General features: G+C 38.8%; 2 protein-coding genes across 3 annotated transcripts; both read left to right on the top strand.

Annotated features, from left to right (window-relative positions):
• Positions 1 to 1507: 1507 nt before the first annotated feature.
• slc25a25a (solute carrier family 25 member 25a) lies at positions 1508 to 10903 on the top strand. The gene is made up of 10 exons (XM_042422240.1): positions 1508 to 1766; positions 4350 to 4476; positions 4616 to 4703; positions 4799 to 4910; positions 6448 to 6606; positions 7412 to 7564; positions 7652 to 7759; positions 7903 to 8070; positions 8502 to 8652; positions 9387 to 10903. Exons 1-10 carry the CDS (start codon positions 1605 to 1607, stop codon positions 9569 to 9571), a joined length of 1413 nt encoding a protein of 470 aa, XP_042278174.1. The 5' UTR covers positions 1508 to 1604; the 3' UTR covers positions 9572 to 10903.
• Positions 10904 to 12705: 1802 nt separating this feature from the next.
• Positions 12706 to 19743, top strand: LOC121904724 (palmitoyltransferase ZDHHC12-B-like). 2 transcript variants are annotated; one of them, XM_042422610.1, is made up of 5 exons: positions 12706 to 13052; positions 15457 to 15590; positions 17175 to 17264; positions 18196 to 18362; positions 19184 to 19743. In XM_042422610.1, the coding sequence occupies exons 1-5, from the start codon at positions 12935 to 12937 to the stop codon at positions 19497 to 19499; spliced, it is 825 nt and encodes a 274-aa protein (XP_042278544.1). In that variant the 5' UTR covers positions 12706 to 12934; the 3' UTR covers positions 19500 to 19743. The 2 variants fall into 2 exon arrangements, with proteins under 2 accessions (XP_042278544.1, XP_042278543.1); XM_042422609.1 differs by having other exon boundaries at positions 18193 to 18362.
• The last annotated feature ends 71 nt before the right edge of the window (positions 19744 to 19814 follow it).

Raw genomic sequence — 19814 nt, 5'->3', positions numbered from 1 at the left:
GCAGGACAGTGAAGATTGAACTGAAACTAGAGTAAAGCCCTCATGATTAATGTCTGTCGTTGTTGTGTTTTTTGTAATCTGTGTTTAATGCTGGGCTGAAAATCAAACTTTCTTCTAGATAATGATAAGGTTCAAGTTAAAGTTGCTAAATTGTTATTACTAGTGCATGAACTTTACACATTTTGCAGATATTCAAGATTAAAAAACTTATCTGAATGTATTTTTTTTGCACCCTGTTAGCCTTTGAAAGCAGCATTGCTCCATGTTTACTGTGTGTTTTATTCTGTGCTTGGCGATTAATTGCAAATTTGTTAGGAAAACTTGCACCACTAAAGTACAAAATCAGCTAAGGCATGGCCTTGTGGCCTATGAGCTAATGTTGCAGCCCTGTATTGCAGAGGCAGGATCAACGACGTCCCAACAACTAATCTTTGGCTCGGGATCCCTGACAAGGTCATCTGACTGTTACAGTATGTTTTAGGTATTCTTGTGCAAAATGAGCCTGCAGGACACTTGAAAGCAGCTGATTTTTAATGAGATGTCATGATGGTAAACAAATTTCAAGACAGATTTGATTTATTTTGACTTGTCCTGTTATAAATTCCATTGCTTGCTTTGTTTTTAAAGGTGTTGCACAAATAAAGACTTGCTCAGCTTCTGCTTCGACTACTTATTATGTTCATTATGCATGCTATTTATAGTTTTTATTATATTTACATTTTATCTGTCATGCCCATGTCCAATGTTGAATTGAATTAGTCTTTTATGTTTTGGTTTTCCTTTCATTTTCTTGGTTTAATGTCATGTGCACGTTATTTTATTGTATTTACATTTTATCTGTCATGCCCATGTCCAATGTTGAATTGAATTTGTCTTTCATGTTTTGGTTTTCCTTTCATTTTCTCAGTTTAATGTCATGTGCACGTTATTTTATGACAGAGTAAAATCAAATAAATCATTATTAATATTATTATTGTTGTTATTAAACCAAGTAGTGCTTGCTTTCATAATTAGTGTGCTTGATATTTGAACTAATATTATTATATTAGTATAACAATATAAATGTTCGTATTTTCTCTTTACGAGTTTGTTTTTGGATCTATTTTTGTGTCACTGAGGTTATCTACCAGCTGTTACTATTCACCAGGTTTGTTTTTAATCAGTATCTGTTTCTTGCTTTATAAGGTTGAAGGATTTTGTTGTGGATGTTTGAGCTCGCAGTAGCACATGTGCCGCCAACCCGCCCCTCCGTGTCCGCCTCTGCCACGGTTTGAATGAGATTGGTCAAAATTTCACGAGCCGGACGAAATAAAAGGACGGGATTGGTCGATTAGGCCTCCTTTCTTTGACAAAGAAGAAGGCGGGACCGAGCCGGGCCCATCAATGGGCGAGCTCTGCGATTGGCCGGTAGTAAAATGACGTCCACAACGTTCCCAACAGCCAATGACGTAGCGATACTCCGTAAAGGGGCGTGACTTCCAGAGATTCTTTTAGGAGCCGGCGTTTCTTTACCGGCATTTCAGTTCTCACCCGCGGCGGGCTAACATCTCGCTGTGCTATTTATTTATTTATTGTAGAACTTTTTAAATTTTACGGAGCCAAACATGCTCAGCCTGTGCCTTTACGTCCCCGTGTCTAACTCAGACCCCGTTGAGGTGGAGTATTTCGAGTCTAATGGTCTGCCGTCGGAGCTGAAGTCTCTCTTCAACAAATTGAGCGTGCTTCTGCCGTCGCAAGAGTTCACAACGTATCAAAGGTGGCGAAAGGTAAGAAGAAAACACTCAAAGTCAACTTTTTTAAATGTCAAAACACATCCTGGCTCAGCATGTACTATTACCTACTTCTTTAAATCCAGTTAACTTACTTTGACCGCCACTAAATCCTTTCTTTCCGGGCGCCGGAAAGATTAGCGCTGTAGTAAAAAAAAGCCTCTACGACTAGGCCGCACAGCTGCCCGGCTTCCAGAAAAGTCACCACGAGAATATTTCTGTCTTTTGAGAATACTTGGATGTAACCACTGAACACATGTTTAACTTTACACTGTTTTTGTTTATTAAAAAACTAATGCTACCGCTCATTTTTAAAAACCGGCGAACGAGCCAGCACCGCCTGAAGCCGGCGTCATTCATTTAGCAGAGAAAATCCACCCTAAAAAGGAATGTAGGCTGCAGTCTGGTGCATTTTTTTGGTTTGGAGGAGAAAGCCAGCATCTGATGTCATAACGAAAGTATGAAACTTTGTAATTTTGCGATATAAACAAAGTACTTTGCATGACAACATTAGATTAAATCATTTCGGCATTAAAATTAGATAAAAGCAAATGTAGTGCGGTGGAGTGCTACTGTGCTCCTTCATTGCTTCAATAAAACAATTCTCATCAATAAAACAATTCTCTTATCAGACATTACAAGACTAGAAAATAAATACATAACAGTAAAACGATATTTAAAAAGTGAAATAGACAGATATGACAACAGATTATGCACAGTAACACTGGAAATAAAACATAATAGTTTTTTTGTTTGTTTTTTAAAAAAATGTCAGATTTTCCTGCAGGGACTTCATGCCTTATTCCTTTTAAAGGACAAGTTCACAATTGTTCAACTCTGTCTTAAAACAACAATCAGGTGTCCATATGAACAATGAAAGAGGTTGTCCTCACTGTAATCATTCCTCCTGTTCATAGTGGCTATTAAAAGGTCTTCAAATGTGCTTTCAATGGAAGTGATGGAGGCCACACAGTCATTTAGTGCAAAAATACATTTAAAAGTAGATGTGAAGTTTACATGAGGCTTCAGCAGTCTGAGTTAGTCATATCAAGTGGATATCTGACACATTTATAGTCTTTTTTAGCATCAAATTCCCTCTTTGTGTTTCCTCAGACAGTGTTTCCCTGTTTAGCTGTGATCGAAGTACAGTAACAAAAAGAGGAACTTTGGCACTAAAAAGACTGTAATGTTGAAAGATATCTTCTTGATTTGACTCAAAACTTCAGATAAACTTTTAAATACATTTTTTTGTACACAGGGATGCTCCTGGACTTTGGCCCCCATCACGCTCCTTCTCAGTTGGAAATCAGATTTCAAGTAGTGCAAATGAAATGTCATCTTCTAATCGCTCATGTATTACTTGTAAACATTCCTGATGGTGTAAACTTGAAACCTGAACCTTGATTCTTGTATTTAAAGGTTTTGCTGTACTTGGAGCTCTTGCTCCATCAACAATCAATAGGACACGGGCCCATTTGTAACCTGTCAGATTGTGCAGTTCTTGCACTCAGCGGGGGTTCACTTGAACTGTCATTGTCCTGTTTGTGTTCAATAGAGCAGTTACAACAGCTTACAGCCTTCTCACTTGAATTTCAGACCTTTTTGGAGAAGGGCAGTACAGGCCACAAAATTAGCACCAGCAAAATGCTGGTAAAATCTGCAAGTTGCTGGTGGATATGCTTCACTCACCAGGCAAAACAACTATGGTAATCTATTGAAAGGCTGATAAAAATTTAAACATTCACTAGCCAGTTGGCCGTTGGACAAAAAAGGTAAAGTACAAGCACACAAACGCTGGAGGACTGAGTGCATGTAGAGAAATGTAAATACTTGAAATTGGTCACGTGGCATTCCCCCTTTTTAAACATGCTGTAAGTCACATTTATGTACTTGTGCAGGCAGGTTGGCATGAGCTACAGGAGGAGAGGCCGCAGGATTGTCTTGAGGTATAGATTACTGCGTGACAGTCATATGCCTGCGCTGTGGGCAGCGGGTCAGTCTCTGTCCTCGTCTTGTTTTACCTCCCCGGAGGCCCTGAGCTTAGACAGGATTAAAGCAGTTGGCAGGTCAGTTAGCAGTTGAGGTCAAAGATAGACCTGGCTGTCCTGAAAAAACCAATGTCATCACTGTCATTCAAGAATGCCAAGAGCAGAGAAACTTGGCAAATGGGTCACAGTGGCTTCCCGTGGGGCCATGAAACACAAGATGGCACACCTTTTTAACATTCAAGGCTGTAGCTAAATGTTCTTGGCGTTCGTTATTTGGCGGATTTAGATGCTAAATTTAAACATGGATGCTAATTTTAAACATAGAGTACATATCAGAACTTGTTGTACCGGTTTCATAATCTTGGCTGTAAAAAAAATGGTTTGCTGTATCAACACAGGTGACTCCTCTGCACCCTGTAAAGTGTCACCCACTGCTGAAACTAATGTTTTTACCTGAAACTAAGTAAAAACAGTCTGATGCAGCGGAGTGCTGCTGTTTTCCTTCATTGCTTCAATAAAACTATACTATTATCAGACATTACAAGACAATATTTTCTTATTGCCTGTATTTTTTTTTTATTATTTCTTGCAGAAAACCTTACATAGGGAAGAACATGACTCAGACGGACAGCTGGACTTTGAGGAGTTTGTTCACTATCTTCAAGATTACGAGAAAGACCTCAAACTTGTGGTGAAGAGCCTTGACAGGAAGCATGCAGGTGCGAAAGCAGATGCCTTGCAAATTTAAGGTTTCGGTTTCCTTGCACACGTCTCTGTGCTCCTTTCATTTCTCACTTTGTGTCATTTTTTTCGAGTCAGAATAACGTACAACTTGTCTTTATATCCTTTGTCTTAAAGGTCGCGTTGATCCTAAGGAGTTAATGCAGTCTCTTTGGGAACTCGGGGTGCATATTTCCCCGCAGCATGCGGAGAAAGCCCTTCAGAGGTAATTTTATTGATGTTTCATACTCTGGAATTTTTGATGTTTTGGTTTCAGGGGCTCAATATCTTACATTTTTTATCTTTCCTTTTTTTTAAAAGCATGGATAAGAATGGAATGATTACAATCAGCAGTAAAGAATGGAGCAACTATCCCATGGAGGAGAAGGCTGAGAGCATTCCTGAGATCATCCTCTACTGGAAACACTCCACGGTTAGTTTTGCCGTCTGCACTGAAACGTTTTTCCCCCAAAAGGAGGAAACTGTACAGACAGCTGAGCCGCAACAATGCTGACCTTTCACCGCCAACAGCCAACAAGGAAGTTCTGAATCATGAATCACGAATGTGCAAACTTCCAGAAAACTCCCTCCTTTTATTATTAGGAGTTGGTGTTGCGTAAATTTTCTGATGTCATATTTTCACCCAGTTTCAGATCCAATAATAGTATCACTTAAACTCAACCTAATCTAAGTATTTAAGGCATTATACCTCCCTCCTGTCTGAAACAAACAGGTCAGTTGGAAAGCAAACTACATAAAAGGCTCAAGTCGTGCGTCAGCAATTAAGCTCCATTAGGCCGTGAATGGAATTGTTCCCATTCGGGGAGGATTATGTCAGAAGGATTTGCTGTTATGTAAAAGGAGCAGCAGTCAATCAGAGCCGGTGGCGACTTGAGTGATGTAGCACAGCTCCCACGGGAGAACGGCCTGATCTTGATTGATGTTCGAGTGTTTTACTGCTATTCAGCTAATGAGAAGCAGCTTCAACTTGGCACTGAGTAAAGACTGAACCAGGGCCAAGAATACAGCTAGAGTTTAACTCTCCTGTCCTCCCCAAGAGGCCAAGCAAATTGCAGCTAAGTTACTGATGAAACTGGAGCTGCTGGGTCATACCAGTTTGCAAGCAAAAAAAAAAAAAAAAAAAAGATGTTGAATGCTCTGGGAGGTCATGGGTTCAATCCATGCAGCAGAGCCAGAATGCAAAGCTGGTGTCCCTGAGTGACACTGGAGCTCTGTACCTGCTACCAGATATGAGCAGGAGGTGATTGATGTCTTCTGATTAGGACAGGGCGGTAAATGGCAAATTTTATTGACTCACTAAAATTATATAACAATGATGCAGTAAAGATCTCACAGATTAAGACCTTTTTTCACATAGAGTAGTTTTCTTGAATCTTGCTGTTCTATGACCGTCCAAAACTGCTTTTTTTGGGGGGTAGTCTTTTTTAAATTTAGACATGGTGACCACAGTTGGCACCAATCCACCGCTGCAGCTTTACACCGATCCAGCTGTAAGCCGTGTCTGCTGACCCAGATCGTCTGGAAACTTTTCTCCTTACACACTCGCACTCTTTGACCTTTTGCCGAGGGGGGGATCTTCATTAAGATCTGATTTCAAAGAAGCACACTATGTCCACGACGATCTACTGAAATCAATTAACTTGACACGAACTGCAACACCTGTGGAAAAGAAACCCGGTGCACCGTGACAGTCGCACAGTTTGACCTTTTTTACTGTGGCGGTGGAGGCCCGTGATGTATACTCAGTCATGCGACCGCTGTCAAGCACGCGCTGCTAACGAGAAAAATGTTCTGAACAGGACACGTGCAGAGATGCAGTTTTAAGTGTCTTCTGTCAAGTTTTTTTAACTAGCAAAAACTATTCTACTAAAAATATCTACCAGATAGGACAGGAAGCCACCTCTGAAATTCTGTAAATCTAATAATTCATGTCTCTCTCTTCCTGGTAGATATTCGATGTGGGTGATAACCTGTTGGTGCCTGATGAGTTCACCCACGAGGAGAAAATGACTGGAATGTGGTGGAGGCACCTGGTCGCAGGTGGAGGAGCCGGAGCCGTTTCCAGGACCTGCACCGCTCCGCTTGACAGAGTCAAAGTCATGATGCAGGTAAGACAAGTCTGCAGGGAGTTTTTTTTTTAAATAGACGGGGAAAGTTTGGGAGCAGAACAGTGTGCAGAGGAAACTGTGGAAACTCTTATCTCGCTTGTTATTTGCTGCAGAGGAGAATAATCATCAGCTTTTGGGTGCTGTGACCCAGTTGTCAGCTGTTTGGCTCAGTGAGGCATCATGTTAAAGTCCAATCTAGAGATTAACTTGTTTTTTTTAAAATTTTTAATAGTATAAGACTCTCCTAGAGGGAATAATCTGAACCTCTTTTGTAACTCCAGGTGGCACAATCAGTTAAACAAGGAGAAACTTGAAAGAAATTGCTCAAGAGCCTAAGTTACCTAATCCCATAAACAAGTTAATGTTTAATAGAGAGCAGGGGGGGGGGGCGGAGTCCAGGGGCTGATTGTCTATCAGAGCCAGGCCACCTGACCGACCAATGGCGGCTCACAAACGTCCGTAACACCCTTGACTGCGTAATCCTGTGTCAGATCCACCGTCAACGACGGGCTGAAGGTCTTAACTGTAGGCAGAGTCAGAATCTGTGTCAACGGCCCCGATTTGCGTCAGCTGTCGCGTGTAAAGGTCGACTTTGAAACAACCGTGTGCCCTATTGATTTGTTAATGATGCATTTGGGTTATTTACCAAAAAAAACATTCGTGGCCCACATGGCGCCGATCCAAATTCATCCCAAAATTCCAAGATTGAGCTGCCGGACGCGGCCAGAATTTGCCAGCTTTGGGTTTGTCAAACGTTCCCATCACATTTATTGATTGGTTGTTGTTTTTTTTTGTTGGTCTTCAGGTTTATGGATCCCGAACCAACAACATGTGCATCATGAGCGGGTTGATGCAGATGATCAAAGAAGGCGGCACGAGGTCGTTGTGGCGAGGCAACGGAGTGAACATCATCAAAATCGCCCCCGAGTCGGCGCTGAAGTTCATGGCGTATGAGCAGGTACGTCACAAACACACATACACCGGTAAATGAAACACTTCCTGATGGCAGTTTAATAACATCTTTCATCTCGATTGATTTCTCCAGATCAAACGTTTGATCGGCAGCGATAAGGAGACTCTGAGCATCCTGGAGAGACTTGTCGCTGGATCTCTGGCTGGATTGACCGCCCAGAGTACAATCTACCCCATGGAGGTGATTATCAGTTCAGGAAACTTCCTCTCCAAGTTTCATAGAATTAATAAATTGACTTTTTGTTTATATGTATAATAAAGTTTAGAACACAGCCTACATTCCTGGTATCAATGCACTAATTTATCTTCTTTTTCTGTCTCCAGGTGCTGAAAACCCGTCTGGCTCTGAGGACGACGGGTCAGTACTCGGGTATCGCAGACTGTGCGAAGCAGATTTTCAGGAAAGAAGGACTCGGAGCGTTTTACAAAGGTTACGTCCCCAACATGTTGGGCATCATCCCCTACGCAGGCATCGACCTGGCGGTGTACGAGGTGAGACGTCGCCACTACACCGACTCTTATCCTATCAAACTCCCTCCAGTCTATTTTTAGTTTTCTCACATTCCTGTCAGTAGTATCGAGTTGTGTTTTTTAGTATCGCTGTGGTAGGAATGTTAATCTTCAGGCTGAAAATTCACCACATTTACACTTTCTTTCTTCTCTTTTTGTGAACTTTGCACACTGATAAAACATGAGTATGAAACCAAATATAAAATACAAGAGAAGTGTTTATTTAAAAAGCCAAAAGGTTTTATTACAACATCTTACCTCGACATGAATAAAACTTGAGATGGCGAGCAAACACATGACTGGATTATATAACAGAATCTAAATGACATAATACTGTGTGTGTGGGGGGGGGAAAAACGGTCAAATACACGAACATGATTAATCAATCCTGTCCTTCTTCTTCTTCTCGTCAGACCTTGAAGAACAGCTACCTGCAGCAGTACGGCATCAACAGCCACGACCCCGGCGTGCTCGTCCTGCTGGCCTGCGGCACCGTGTCCAGCGGCTGCGGTCAGCTCGCCAGTTACCCCCTCGCTCTCATCCGCACCCGCATGCAAGCACAAGGTGAGGCCTTAGTTCCCGAAATACCAGTTCGTAGTAATCTGACTACTTCAGGTGTAGAAAACGGACTTTGCGTGTCACAAATGCATTGAGAGGAGATTTACGTCTTAAATTTGACCATTTTTCCTATTAAGACATTCCAAATATTGAGTTTTTCCTGGAGAATTGTATTATTCTTACAGGGAAAATGCATCAAATTGTACAGCAGTGTATCACAGCCACCATGATTAAAAAATATTTGCTCAGTTTCTTCTCATAATGAGAAACTTAATGTGAAAAGTATCTTGTTAAAATGTGACACTGAGTAAATATTTCGTCACGGTTGCATCAATACGCTGTTGTAAAACTATATTAGACATTAATTGGAAATGTAGTCAGCTGCTCTTTAAGGCACCGCACCTACTTTATTTCTGTGAAAAGCCTCCACAGCTGTTGTCAGTCAGAGGGAGGAAAGTTCATGTCAGACATGAATCAGTGATGCTGTTGCTCAATAAAGCAGCAAACGCTGAACTGACACATTTAATACTAGACTTTTTAAAAAAGTGAAACTTCATCAAATCCAACTAGTGAAGTTCAGACAAAATACAAGTTTAAAAGTTTATTTGACCATCAAACCCAAAGTGATTTTAAGTCCAGAGAGTTTTAAACAAACTAGGAGGCTCATAATCTTTATCTCTTTATTGCAACATCCTCTATTGCGACATCCTCCTGAGTGTAATCTTTGTTATCTTTTGTAGCGGCGTCAGGAGGCAGCCAGCAGATGACGATGACGGGTCTCTTCAAGCAGATCTTGCAGACCGAGGGCCCCGCGGGGCTCTACAGAGGCCTGGCCCCCAACTTCCTAAAAGTCATCCCCGCTGTGAGCATTAGCTACGTAGTGTACGAGAACATGAAGACACAGCTGGGAGTGACCTCACGCTGAAACTCACCCCCCTTCTCATTGTCATATGACAAGTGACCCCTACATACCCAAACCCCCCCCCCCCCCTCCCCTCACCTCACCTCCTCCAGTCAAGGACTCATGCTAAGGGAATCCCAGGGACCTGTTGGGGTTCGTGGAGCGATCTCATTCTGTGAATGTCAGCTGACGAAAGACGAGAAAGGACACTGAACGTTGGAAAGATGGAGGATATGGACTCTGTGAGCTCAGGTTGTCGGGACAGTGACCGCTGCTATTTATGTTTTAAAGTATCAGGAGCTTGGAAACGAGAAACACGTGGAATGTAAGAGACTGTAAATCGAGGACCAAATGCTCTTCCTGCCACTTTGTATTATGGTGCCTGAGGAAGTGTTCAGTTATGTTTTTGTTTTTGTTTTTTTCATGTTGGTGTGACATTGCAAGCTTTGGTCAGTCAGCATCCGTTAAACATGCACCACCTCCTCCCCCCTCCCCCCCTTTTTATATAAATCTACTGAAGATGGAGCACGTTTTACATGGCAGATACAGCATTAATAAGCTCTTAAGAAGTTTTATTCTTTAACGGTTCTGCCTGTAAGGAAGAAAAAGAGATTGTGTTCCTGGAAAAAGAGAGAGAGGGTTTTGCACATGTGAGTTTGATCTCTCTCCACCCCTGTCCTGAATGAATGAATGAATGAACGAACGAACGACTGGCTGCAGATTATTTATTTCCATCTGTTCTGTATTTATTGATTTTTATTGTCTAGAGGAGGAGATAAATGCTGCATGTTTCCTGTCTGAGTAGCCAAATGTGTGATTGCTAACAGTTTTAAAAAATGCAGTTTGACTCTATTCAGGGTGTGAAAGTTAACACCAGGCAACAGCCTTATTGAGTGGCTGTCAAACACTAAATGTAGTTGTCTGGTAAAATGCTATAAAAGGGGTGTTGGAGTTTGTATCCGTTAGTCACTTTGGTTGATACTTAATCGACTGAAGGATGACGTTTTTCAGTGCAAACAGATGTCTGCATGTAGATGTAGGATGTTTTTTGCCCTTTTTAAAAAGAGAAAAAGTATAAATGTCTTAATGTTCACCTCAGGTTAGATCATGTTCACCTCAGGTTAGATAATTATTTAATTCACAGAAGAGCACTCGTGGGTTTTCTTTTCACATTTATACTCAGAGGGGGAAGTAAAAAAAGGGCTTTAAAAAGATGAGCAACATAATGCACTTTAATCAAAGCTGGAAGAGCCTCTGAATGTCATATCAATGCAGGTAATAATTCTTTTGTAAAGAATCAGTTTTTAGTATTGTTTTAATGGACCATTTTGATGCAAATAAATGCAAATTCTTGTTTATTCTGAGTGTCATGTCTCTCTTAATCTGCATAATCCTGTGTGTGGTTAATGAATTTAAAAGGTAATCGAGTTAAGATCAGTGTTAAAATGTCACAGACGACCAAAAACTAAAGCAGCTGATTTAATCAACAGCTGTAGTTTTAAGTCAAACTTGTCTGTCTTGGAAATACAAGTGTTTCAGTTTTTCTCCATAAACAGTTCAGGTGAATAATTAAAGTATTTGAAACTAAAGTATTTTAATGAAGCCATGTATGCTGCTGCTGCAGGCTGGATTATAGACAACAAGTTTTCTCACCATCATATTTTACAGCTTGTGATACTGAGAAATCGGTTTGCAATCGAGGCTCATTGTTGAGCTGAACTAGACGGTCGGATCAAACAAATTACAAAAATATCAGTGATAGTGAATCTTACAAATTGATTATATTATTTGTAGCAACTTTTTTTTTAAAAATCTCTTTTTAAAACATGCTTTTATCAGAGAATGTTTCCTGATTTTATTTAGTTTGAACTGTCTTATTTCCGTTTTTATTTCTTTTGTTTTATCTTACATTATGGAGCTAGATTTTATTTATTAGAACATAAAAACTATATTTTATGATTTGTCTGTATTTAATTTGCTGCTATTTATGAAACACTTTGTTTTGTGGGTTTTTAAAAGTCCTCTATAAATAAGGATTATTTTTTATTATTTACACTTAACACAATGGAGGCAGCTGTGCAGGTCACAGCATTAACTTTATTGCCAAAATTGCAAATTTAACAGCAACATCTCCGTCCAGAAACAGTGTTACTCTGGATTAAAGCCCAGGACAGTTTCATGAGGGCTTTTTGTCTGGTAATAAGAATTTCTAATGAAAACTATCAACAGTGTGTTCTGTGGATAAACTCTTTTCTACAAATTTAAGATAAAGCAAAACCAAGATTAGCTGCATTTTTCTTGATATCAGCAGTTGTAAATAAAACATTTTATTTTTTTTGTAATTTGGGTGAACCAATCCTTTAAGAGCAAAAGAGGAGTTAAGAGTTTTACAATTAAATTATTATAATTCTACTTTACCTCAACTTGTCTCATGATAATATTGTCCAATATAACTACACAAAGATATAGTCAGAGTATAAACTTGCTTGTTTCCACACTGGCAAGTTTACAACTAAATTGACGGTGGGGGTGGGGGGGTTCAGGGAGGGTTCAGCTGTTCCTAGAAGTGTCAGGAGGTTTCCACAAACTACTGTGACCTGGCAGAGAGAGATAAAAGTCAAATTAGTTGCTCTGTACTCTAAAAGACACAATTAAATTGGCTGACACTGTGTAAAGGGATATGTTGGTATGTTATTGACACAACAGACATTTTAGTAAAGATGTTGCGTTCAGTGAATATTTGTGTGTGTGTTTGTGTCCTTGAGGTTTTAAAACATTATTACATATATGGGGATTACGTAGGTTTAGATTAAATGTAAAGCAAACAAAGTCTGATTCTTGGGACGGGATTAAAGTGTAACAGTCAACATGTTATATAACAGTAATTGACGCAGGCAATGGTGGAAAATAACTAAGTACATTTACTCAAGTACTGTACTTCAGTACATATTTTAGGTACTTGTACTTTACTTTATTATTTACATTTTGTGTTACTTTGTACTTTTTACTCCACTGTACATGATTAAATATACTTAGTTAAGACTAAGTAAAGACTCTGAATACATTTCCATCACTGGACGTAGATTTGCCATTATTATTACTCGTTTGGCTTTTTCACACAAGGTTAACTTCGCGTATTTTGTCCTCGCAGATTTCCGTATCAAAACAAGGAAGCGGCGACCAGGTTGATAAATAGAATCAGTCAAAATTTGATAAAAATGCGTCTTTACTGCTGTAACTTGCTACATATTTGGCTTATAAATGACACTTTACTTTCCTAGCATAGTTAAAAGTTATAATTTTTTTTAAAGCCATAGCTGGATAGTTATGTTTTTTAAATACAGCTAACGAAGCTATCAGTTAGCTTGCTAGTTAGCAGCGGTGCTAATGAAAGATTTTGTTATAAAAATGGTTCAGAACATGTTCCGGACCGGGTTTCTGGTTCGGGCCACACACACCCTGCTAACCTGGGTCATAACTCTCATACTGTTCCTGCACAACACCGGTAAGTCTTTCAAACTGGGACGTTTTACCTGTTTAATGAGGAGAGAGGCTGGAAACCAGGAAAGTGGAAAGAACTTCATTGAGATTTATTTGTGCTTTTTCTTATTTTTATATGTTTTTAAAATATTACATATGTGGCAATATATGTATTTGATACTTTGTTCTTGTTAGAGCTGCAACAATTAGTCAATTGATTAGTTGCCAACTATTGAATTAATCGACTATTTTGATAATCAATTAATCATTTTGAGCCTACACTTTTTATATATTTATCTTATGTTTGGTTCACTAGTTTCTTTTTCTGTGTTTTTTAAATAATAATAATTAAGTTTATTTATAGTAGGGCTGCAACTAACAATTCTTTTCATCAACCTCAATAACTCTCTCTCTTCCACTCCACCCTTGATTTGGAGCAAATACAAAAAATGATACACCCAAATTTGAATTACTGTAGCTCCTATGACTCTTCAACCACAGTGACTGTCTGCATAACTCTGATGTTGCCGGAAAGGAAACCTCCCAAAGTTTCACGTGAAAGCGTCAGAAACACTCGAGGTGATTCAGAAACAGAGCAGAAGGTCTTTGAAATCCACCTGAATGCTTTTCAGTCCAAATAACTGTTTGTGATTTTGTCTGTGAAGGTGAAGGGCAGCATGTGGCTCTATGGTGTCTCACTCATGAAAAGGTGCAGGTGGATTTCCAAAAAGGACTTCATATTTTTGTAAACATGAAGTCTTCCTGAGAATAAACACTAGAAAGGGAGAGAGGTTAATTGAGAAAATTATTGACAGATTAATTGATAATGAAAATAATTGTTAGTTGCAGCCCTAATATGGATAAACTTCATCATCATCATTATTATTATTATTATTATTATTATTACCTGCAAGCAGCATCAAATTGTGCTTAGAAGTGAGATATTTCTCCCCTCAATATCACGTGTTTTGAAATGAAGAATACGTCCGTTATCTTCCTTAAAAAAAACACATGAACTTGTATGAAATAATATAATATTCTTTAGAGAAAAGAGCAGAAACAACATTTCATGCTGCAAACGCTGCATGATAATTGTCAGTTGTTTACGTCTTCTTCCACTAACTGAATTAATCATGAGACTAAAGGCCTTGGGATATATAATGATACATCGCTTTTACACACAACAAACAACAAAAACAAAGATACAGGAATGAAAACAAAAGGCAGAAACCAGTAAAACCAGTGCTACAAAGTGTTTTACAAGAATTGAATACAGAAACAGAAACTAGTGAACCAGACAAAACAAGAGCAGCGAATAAACAGCGTCTGTTACAGTTCAACACTGAACCATCATATCTGCATCTCTGTGACCCAAACATAGTTTACTGATATTACTGTCTGGAGGGACTGATAGTTTAGAGCTGCAACTATCAATTTTTTTCCATCATTATCTCATATTTTGATTATTTTTTTGATTAATCGATTAATTGTTTGGCCCATAAAATGTCAGAAAATGGTGAAACATGTCAGTCGCTGTTTCCAAAGCCCAAGATGACGTCTTGTTTAGTCTCAACCAACCGTTTACTGTCATAGAAGACTAAAGAAACCAGAAAATATTCACATTTCAGAAGCTGGAATCAGAAACTTTTAGATATTTTGTCTTCAAAAAATGACAAACAATTAATCAATTATCAAAATAGTTGGCGATTAATTTAATAGTTGACAACTTATCGATTAATTGACTAATCGTTGCAGCTCTACCCCTGTTATCCTCCAAAAAAATTACAAACTTCTATGAAATAATATATTATCCCTTAAAGAAAAAGAGCAGAAGCACAATTTCACTCCGCAAATGCCGTTTAATAATTGTTTAGGCCTTTTTCTACTAACTGAATAGATCATGAGATTAGAGGCCTCAGGGTATATATGTAATTATTATTATTAATAATAATGATTATTTGTGTAGCACATTTCAAAACCAATGTTACAAAGTGCTTTACACGCAACAAGCAATAAAAACAAAGACACAGGAATGAAAACAAAAGGCAGAAACCAGTAAAACCAGTTTTACAAGAAATGAATTCATAAATAGAAACTAGTGAACCAAAACAAGACAAGAGCAGCGAACAAACAGCGTCTGTTACAGTTTAACACTGAAGCATCATATCTGCATTTCTGTGACCCAAACATAGTTTACTGATATTACTGTCCGGAGGGACTGATAGTCAATATATTATCACTTCAGTATCAATGTACTGAGACAAAACATTATATTTAATATTGTTAATAAAGCCTAACTCTACTCTGTATGTATAAGCTTGTTTCTTATGAAGTTTTCCGTCTGATACGATGTGTGTTGTTGTCTGTTGTTGTGTGTTGTTGTCTGTTGTTGTGTGTTGTTGTGTGTTGTTGTGTGTGTGTGTGTGTAGATCTGCGGAAGTGTGAGGAGCGAGGAGAGCTGCTGCTGCCGGTTCTGTTCTTCCTGCTGGTCGTTCTGTCGGTGCTTTTATACTTTGCAGTTTCTTTAATGGATCCCGGCTTCGTCCTCAGCGACGCTGTCAAGGTGAGATTCGTTAAGAGGAAGAATTTAAAAGGAGCTTTTGACACCGATTCTGATATTGATGCTGCAGAGTCGAACGTTTTACTGTTGAAAAATGAACTTCTCACCACTCTACGACCTGCTGAACCTGATCGGACTGAACTTTGGATTTAAATTACATTTTGCAATCCACAAGTCACTGAATTGATTCATTATTAAACTCAATCTATGAGCTTCCAACCACAATATTCACTTCCACTGTATTTATCACGGTAGGAAACTGAAGCATAAATCAAACAAAACATGACAAAATCGACTTAAAATGCCTCGTATAAATGGCTGTTTTATTGTATGTTAAGTTAAAAATCTTTAAAATAACTACATATTTTTTCTTCACATTTATATTTCAGTTTGCAGATGTTAATTTTGCAGCTACATGTACTGTAGACTTGAAAAAGTAAATTAATAGTAGCTGCATTAGATTAGATTTAGATTTATAGATTTTAGGTTATTTTTATTTCAAACCTGTTAAAATAACAAAATAAATAATATAGGCAGCAAAACAAAACAAAAATAACAGCAAACTTTCAGTAAGCAGCACAAATAAAAACCTTTCAATGTTCAAAAAGGGCGTCGGATGAAGTAAAGAACTTTTCTAGTTTTTTTTTAGTACTTTATTGATCAAATCAAAGTCAGAAAAACATTGAAAACAACACAAGAGAATAAATATAACTTGTACAGAAACATTATTGTTTGTTTGTATATGATGCTCTTAGACTTAAAGTAAATGTAGCACATAATATAAACCTAAATGACATTTAAATATAATGAAAATGGTTTCTTGTAAAGCAGTTAGATACTGTAGAACAGTATAAAGATATGTTTGGTGTATATTTAACATAAAGAAGACGCATCATGTCACAGACTCATGTTAATATTCAAATCTAGTTTTATCTCAGTGCTGTTTTGTTTGTCTTGATCTGATTTTAAAGGCATTAATCAACTTAAAGCATCTTCATTTTTTGCATTTAGTCCATTTTCACTTCAAATCATATATAATTAAAAAGAAAAAATACAACCGAGTCGGCTCGCTGGTCTCTAAAAATACTTTCCATTAGCACATGAAGGCAGTTTGTGCTTTCAGCAACATGACTGAGCAACAATAATGAAACATTGACAAAAATACAAGCAGACAAGATGTTCGCTGCGACGGAACATCTTATCACCCTGTTGTTGCTTTATGTTGTTTAATGTTATTCTTATTCCCTTATTTAATATCAAGTTCTATTTTTACTTAGTTACTGATGTTTATCATGCGAAACATGTAGTTTCTCATTAAAATGTTCATCAATATGTTCTTATAAACCTGATTAAAAGCTCACACATAAATAAACATATCAATAAAAGAAGTTGTTTTTGTGCAGGAACTGAACTAGAAACCAACTGTATACTTTAGAAAAACGGTCATCAGTGATGTAAAGTGTCGAGACTTTGTACTAAATGAGCTAAAACATGGAAAAACATGTGTTTAGTCTTTTTAAGTGAAGGTCACAGTTGATGACGTGTGTGTGTATATGTGTGACCCACATCAGTGTGTGTGTTGCGCAGGGCGTTCAGGGTTCAAATGAGGAAATGGAGTCCATGATTCCTCAGTCTTCGACCCCTCGGCTGCGGCGTTGCGGATACTGTCTGCTGCAGGTAACCAGCTGCTGCTAACTTACACTCAGTGATTTATACTCTGTTTCCTCTCTAATGTTTCTAAAGCTCAAACACAGGTTTTCTCCCCCCCCCCCCCCCCCCCCCTTGATGTGCAACAATAATGCAACTTTGCCAAACATACAGTACAGTCAGACAGCATGTGATGGAACATTTTGTCACCACAACAGTGTGATTCAGATCAGAGCAATCAGTCCACCTGAAGAGGAGATCTAACTCTTTTTTTTTTAAGACAACAACAGAAATATGACATGTTGCATATAATTATAAACATTACTGAGTAATTTATGAGAATGTCATGGTCATTTGACAAAATAACTTTGACTCCATGTGAACCACATCTCATTGTTTTCAGTTCCCGCTTTACCCTCCTCCCACATTCTTCTTATTGAGTCATGAATCACTGTTTCCCTGCAAATGTCCTTATATTGCATCAGTTACAGTAAAAACACTTTTCAATCATTCCCTCCACTCTAAGACATGAGGTTAACATAAAACAGGAAGGATATTTACATTTTAATCCAATCAAAGAGGAGATTAAATGCATACAGTGAACACTGCAAACAATAAAAATGTTTCAGTGCTGTGTGTTATGAGCTATGTGTTATCGCCACCATGTGGTGCAAACAAGACATAGTTAGAGAGACTCTCCGGTCTACCTACTGCTACACAAACACACACAAACACACACAAAGACATTTTTACTTAAAAAAATGACTAAAACAATTATTTGATCATCAAAATATTTGCAGATTAATTTTCTGTTGATCAGCTCATCGTTGCAGCTCTAAACTTTAAAAGATGAAATGCATTTTTAGTGGCTTGAAACAGCAGAACGACTGACATCGATGTCTGATCAGTCCCGGTTTATCTTCATCGGCCTTTTCTCTCTTCCTGTTTCCGTTTCAAGCAGCAGCCAATGAGAGCGAAGCACTGTCAGACGTGTAAACACTGCGTGCGTCGCTTCGACCATCACTGTCCCTGGATCGAGAACTGCGTCGGGGAGAGGAACCACCGCTGGTTCATCGTCTACCTGCTGGTGCAGCTGCTGGCTCTGCTGTGGGCCCTTCACATCGCTCTGTACGTCTGCTGAACGTGATCTATGTGTGTGTGTTTATCTCTGCAACATTAGGGCCTAATTCGGTAACATTGTGAGTTTCTGAGAATAGCAGCAACGTTGATTAGACTTATCTTTGTTTACTTTAATGTGTTGCTCAAGTACTATTTCAAAGTTCAAGTGATTTAGCAACTTTTTAGCAGATGCCTTAAACTGCTGTGAAATGTGTTGTAGATTATAGGAGGCAGAAATCATCTCACTGTTCGGGTTTAAACCTCAATGAGCAGAGTCAAAGAACGACAGTTGAGTCAAATTAGACCAAATGTCGGACTTGAATGACAAAGAAAGAACTAATTAGAGTCTAAATGATCTAAAACAAATTAAAAAGCCCTCTCTGTAAAGTGTAGTTAAGTCAAGCAAAGTGCTGTAGTGTAAGAACAAGACATAGAAAGCAAACTGGGACGTAACACATAGTTAAAAATAAAAATATCCTTTGTGGTGGAACATTACAGTTTAATTTGTGGGAGGACTCATAATCACTGCTGCCAGACTGGGCTTCTTATTGTTTAATTAGGTGGATTAAAATGCTTTCGCAGGCGTGTTGGGATCATTTTTGGCTACTTTTTATATCATTCGGGCGGTTTGTAATGATGAAAATGAACATCATCACCAGTTGCTCGTTAACATTAGTTTACTTTTTACTTTACTACTTTCTATTTTATGATTGTTGGCGTCATGATGTGTGCTACCGGTTTTATGTTTGTGTGTTCTCATTGTCTTGTGTGCTTCCTCTTCCGTTTGTTAATTTATTGTTAATTTATCTACCTTGATGTTGATCTTCCAGGTCAGGCGTCTCACCCAGCGTGACGTGGGAGCTTTGGTTCAGAGTGAACGGCTTCCTGCTGGCGGCGCTTGGCGTGATCGGGGTTTTCTCCGTGGTGGTGGCGCTGCTGCTGGGCTGCCACCTCTACCTGGTCTCCATCAACTGCACCACCTGGGAGTTCATGTCGCGGCACAGGATCTCCTACCTGAAGCACTGCGGGGACGAGGAGAACCCTTTCGACCGCGGAGTCTTCTGCAACCTCTGGGACTTCTTCTGCATCTGCGGCACGGTGATGTGGGAGCAGGTCTACCACAGAAACACCCCGAATCCAGTCTGACCTCCAACCACATGACATACGAGATAACTTTTCATCCTTAATTCCAGAGGTTTTGAAATCTTTATAAACTGAATTGGACCATAAAATGATTTTCAGCACCTGCAAACGTTGTTGTCTAGAAGAGCAGATGCACATTAAGCTGGTTAAAGCTTATAAATCTTTAAACACAAGGGCTGCAACTAAACATGATTTTTCTTATCAATTAATTAATTAGTTAACTCTATAAAATGGCAGAAAATTATAGGTGGTGTCTTCAAATGTCTCGTTTTATCCGACTGACCTTATAAAACTCAAATATATTCAATTTACAATAAT

Source organism: Thunnus maccoyii, chromosome 9, assembly GCF_910596095.1.
Source record: "Thunnus maccoyii chromosome 9, fThuMac1.1, whole genome shotgun sequence".
NCBI lineage: Eukaryota > Metazoa > Chordata > Actinopteri > Scombriformes > Scombridae > Thunnus > Thunnus maccoyii.
The sequence above is the reverse complement of the archived record's forward strand: the minus strand, read 5'-3'. Positions and strand labels throughout refer to the sequence as shown.

Coding starts and splice junctions, on each gene's coding strand:
- slc25a25a (XM_042422240.1), top strand. CDS start 1,605: ATGCTCAGCCTGTGCCTTTACGTCCCCGTGTCTAACTCAGACCCCGTT. Junction 4,911..6,447: donor TCTACTGGAAACACTCCACG/GTTAGTTTTGCC, acceptor TCTTCCTGGTAG/ATATTCGATGTGGGTGATAA. Junction 8,653..9,386: donor CACCCGCATGCAAGCACAAG/GTGAGGCCTTAG, acceptor TATCTTTTGTAG/CGGCGTCAGGAGGCAGCCAG.
- LOC121904724 (XM_042422609.1), top strand. CDS start 12,935: ATGAAAGATTTTGTTATAAAAATGGTTCAGAACATGTTCCGGACCGGG. Junction 15,591..17,174: donor TCCTCAGCGACGCTGTCAAG/GTGAGATTCGTT, acceptor TGTGTTGCGCAG/GGCGTTCAGGGTTCAAATGA. Junction 17,265..18,192: donor GCGGATACTGTCTGCTGCAG/GTAACCAGCTGC, acceptor TTCCGTTTCAAG/CAGCAGCCAATGAGAGCGAA.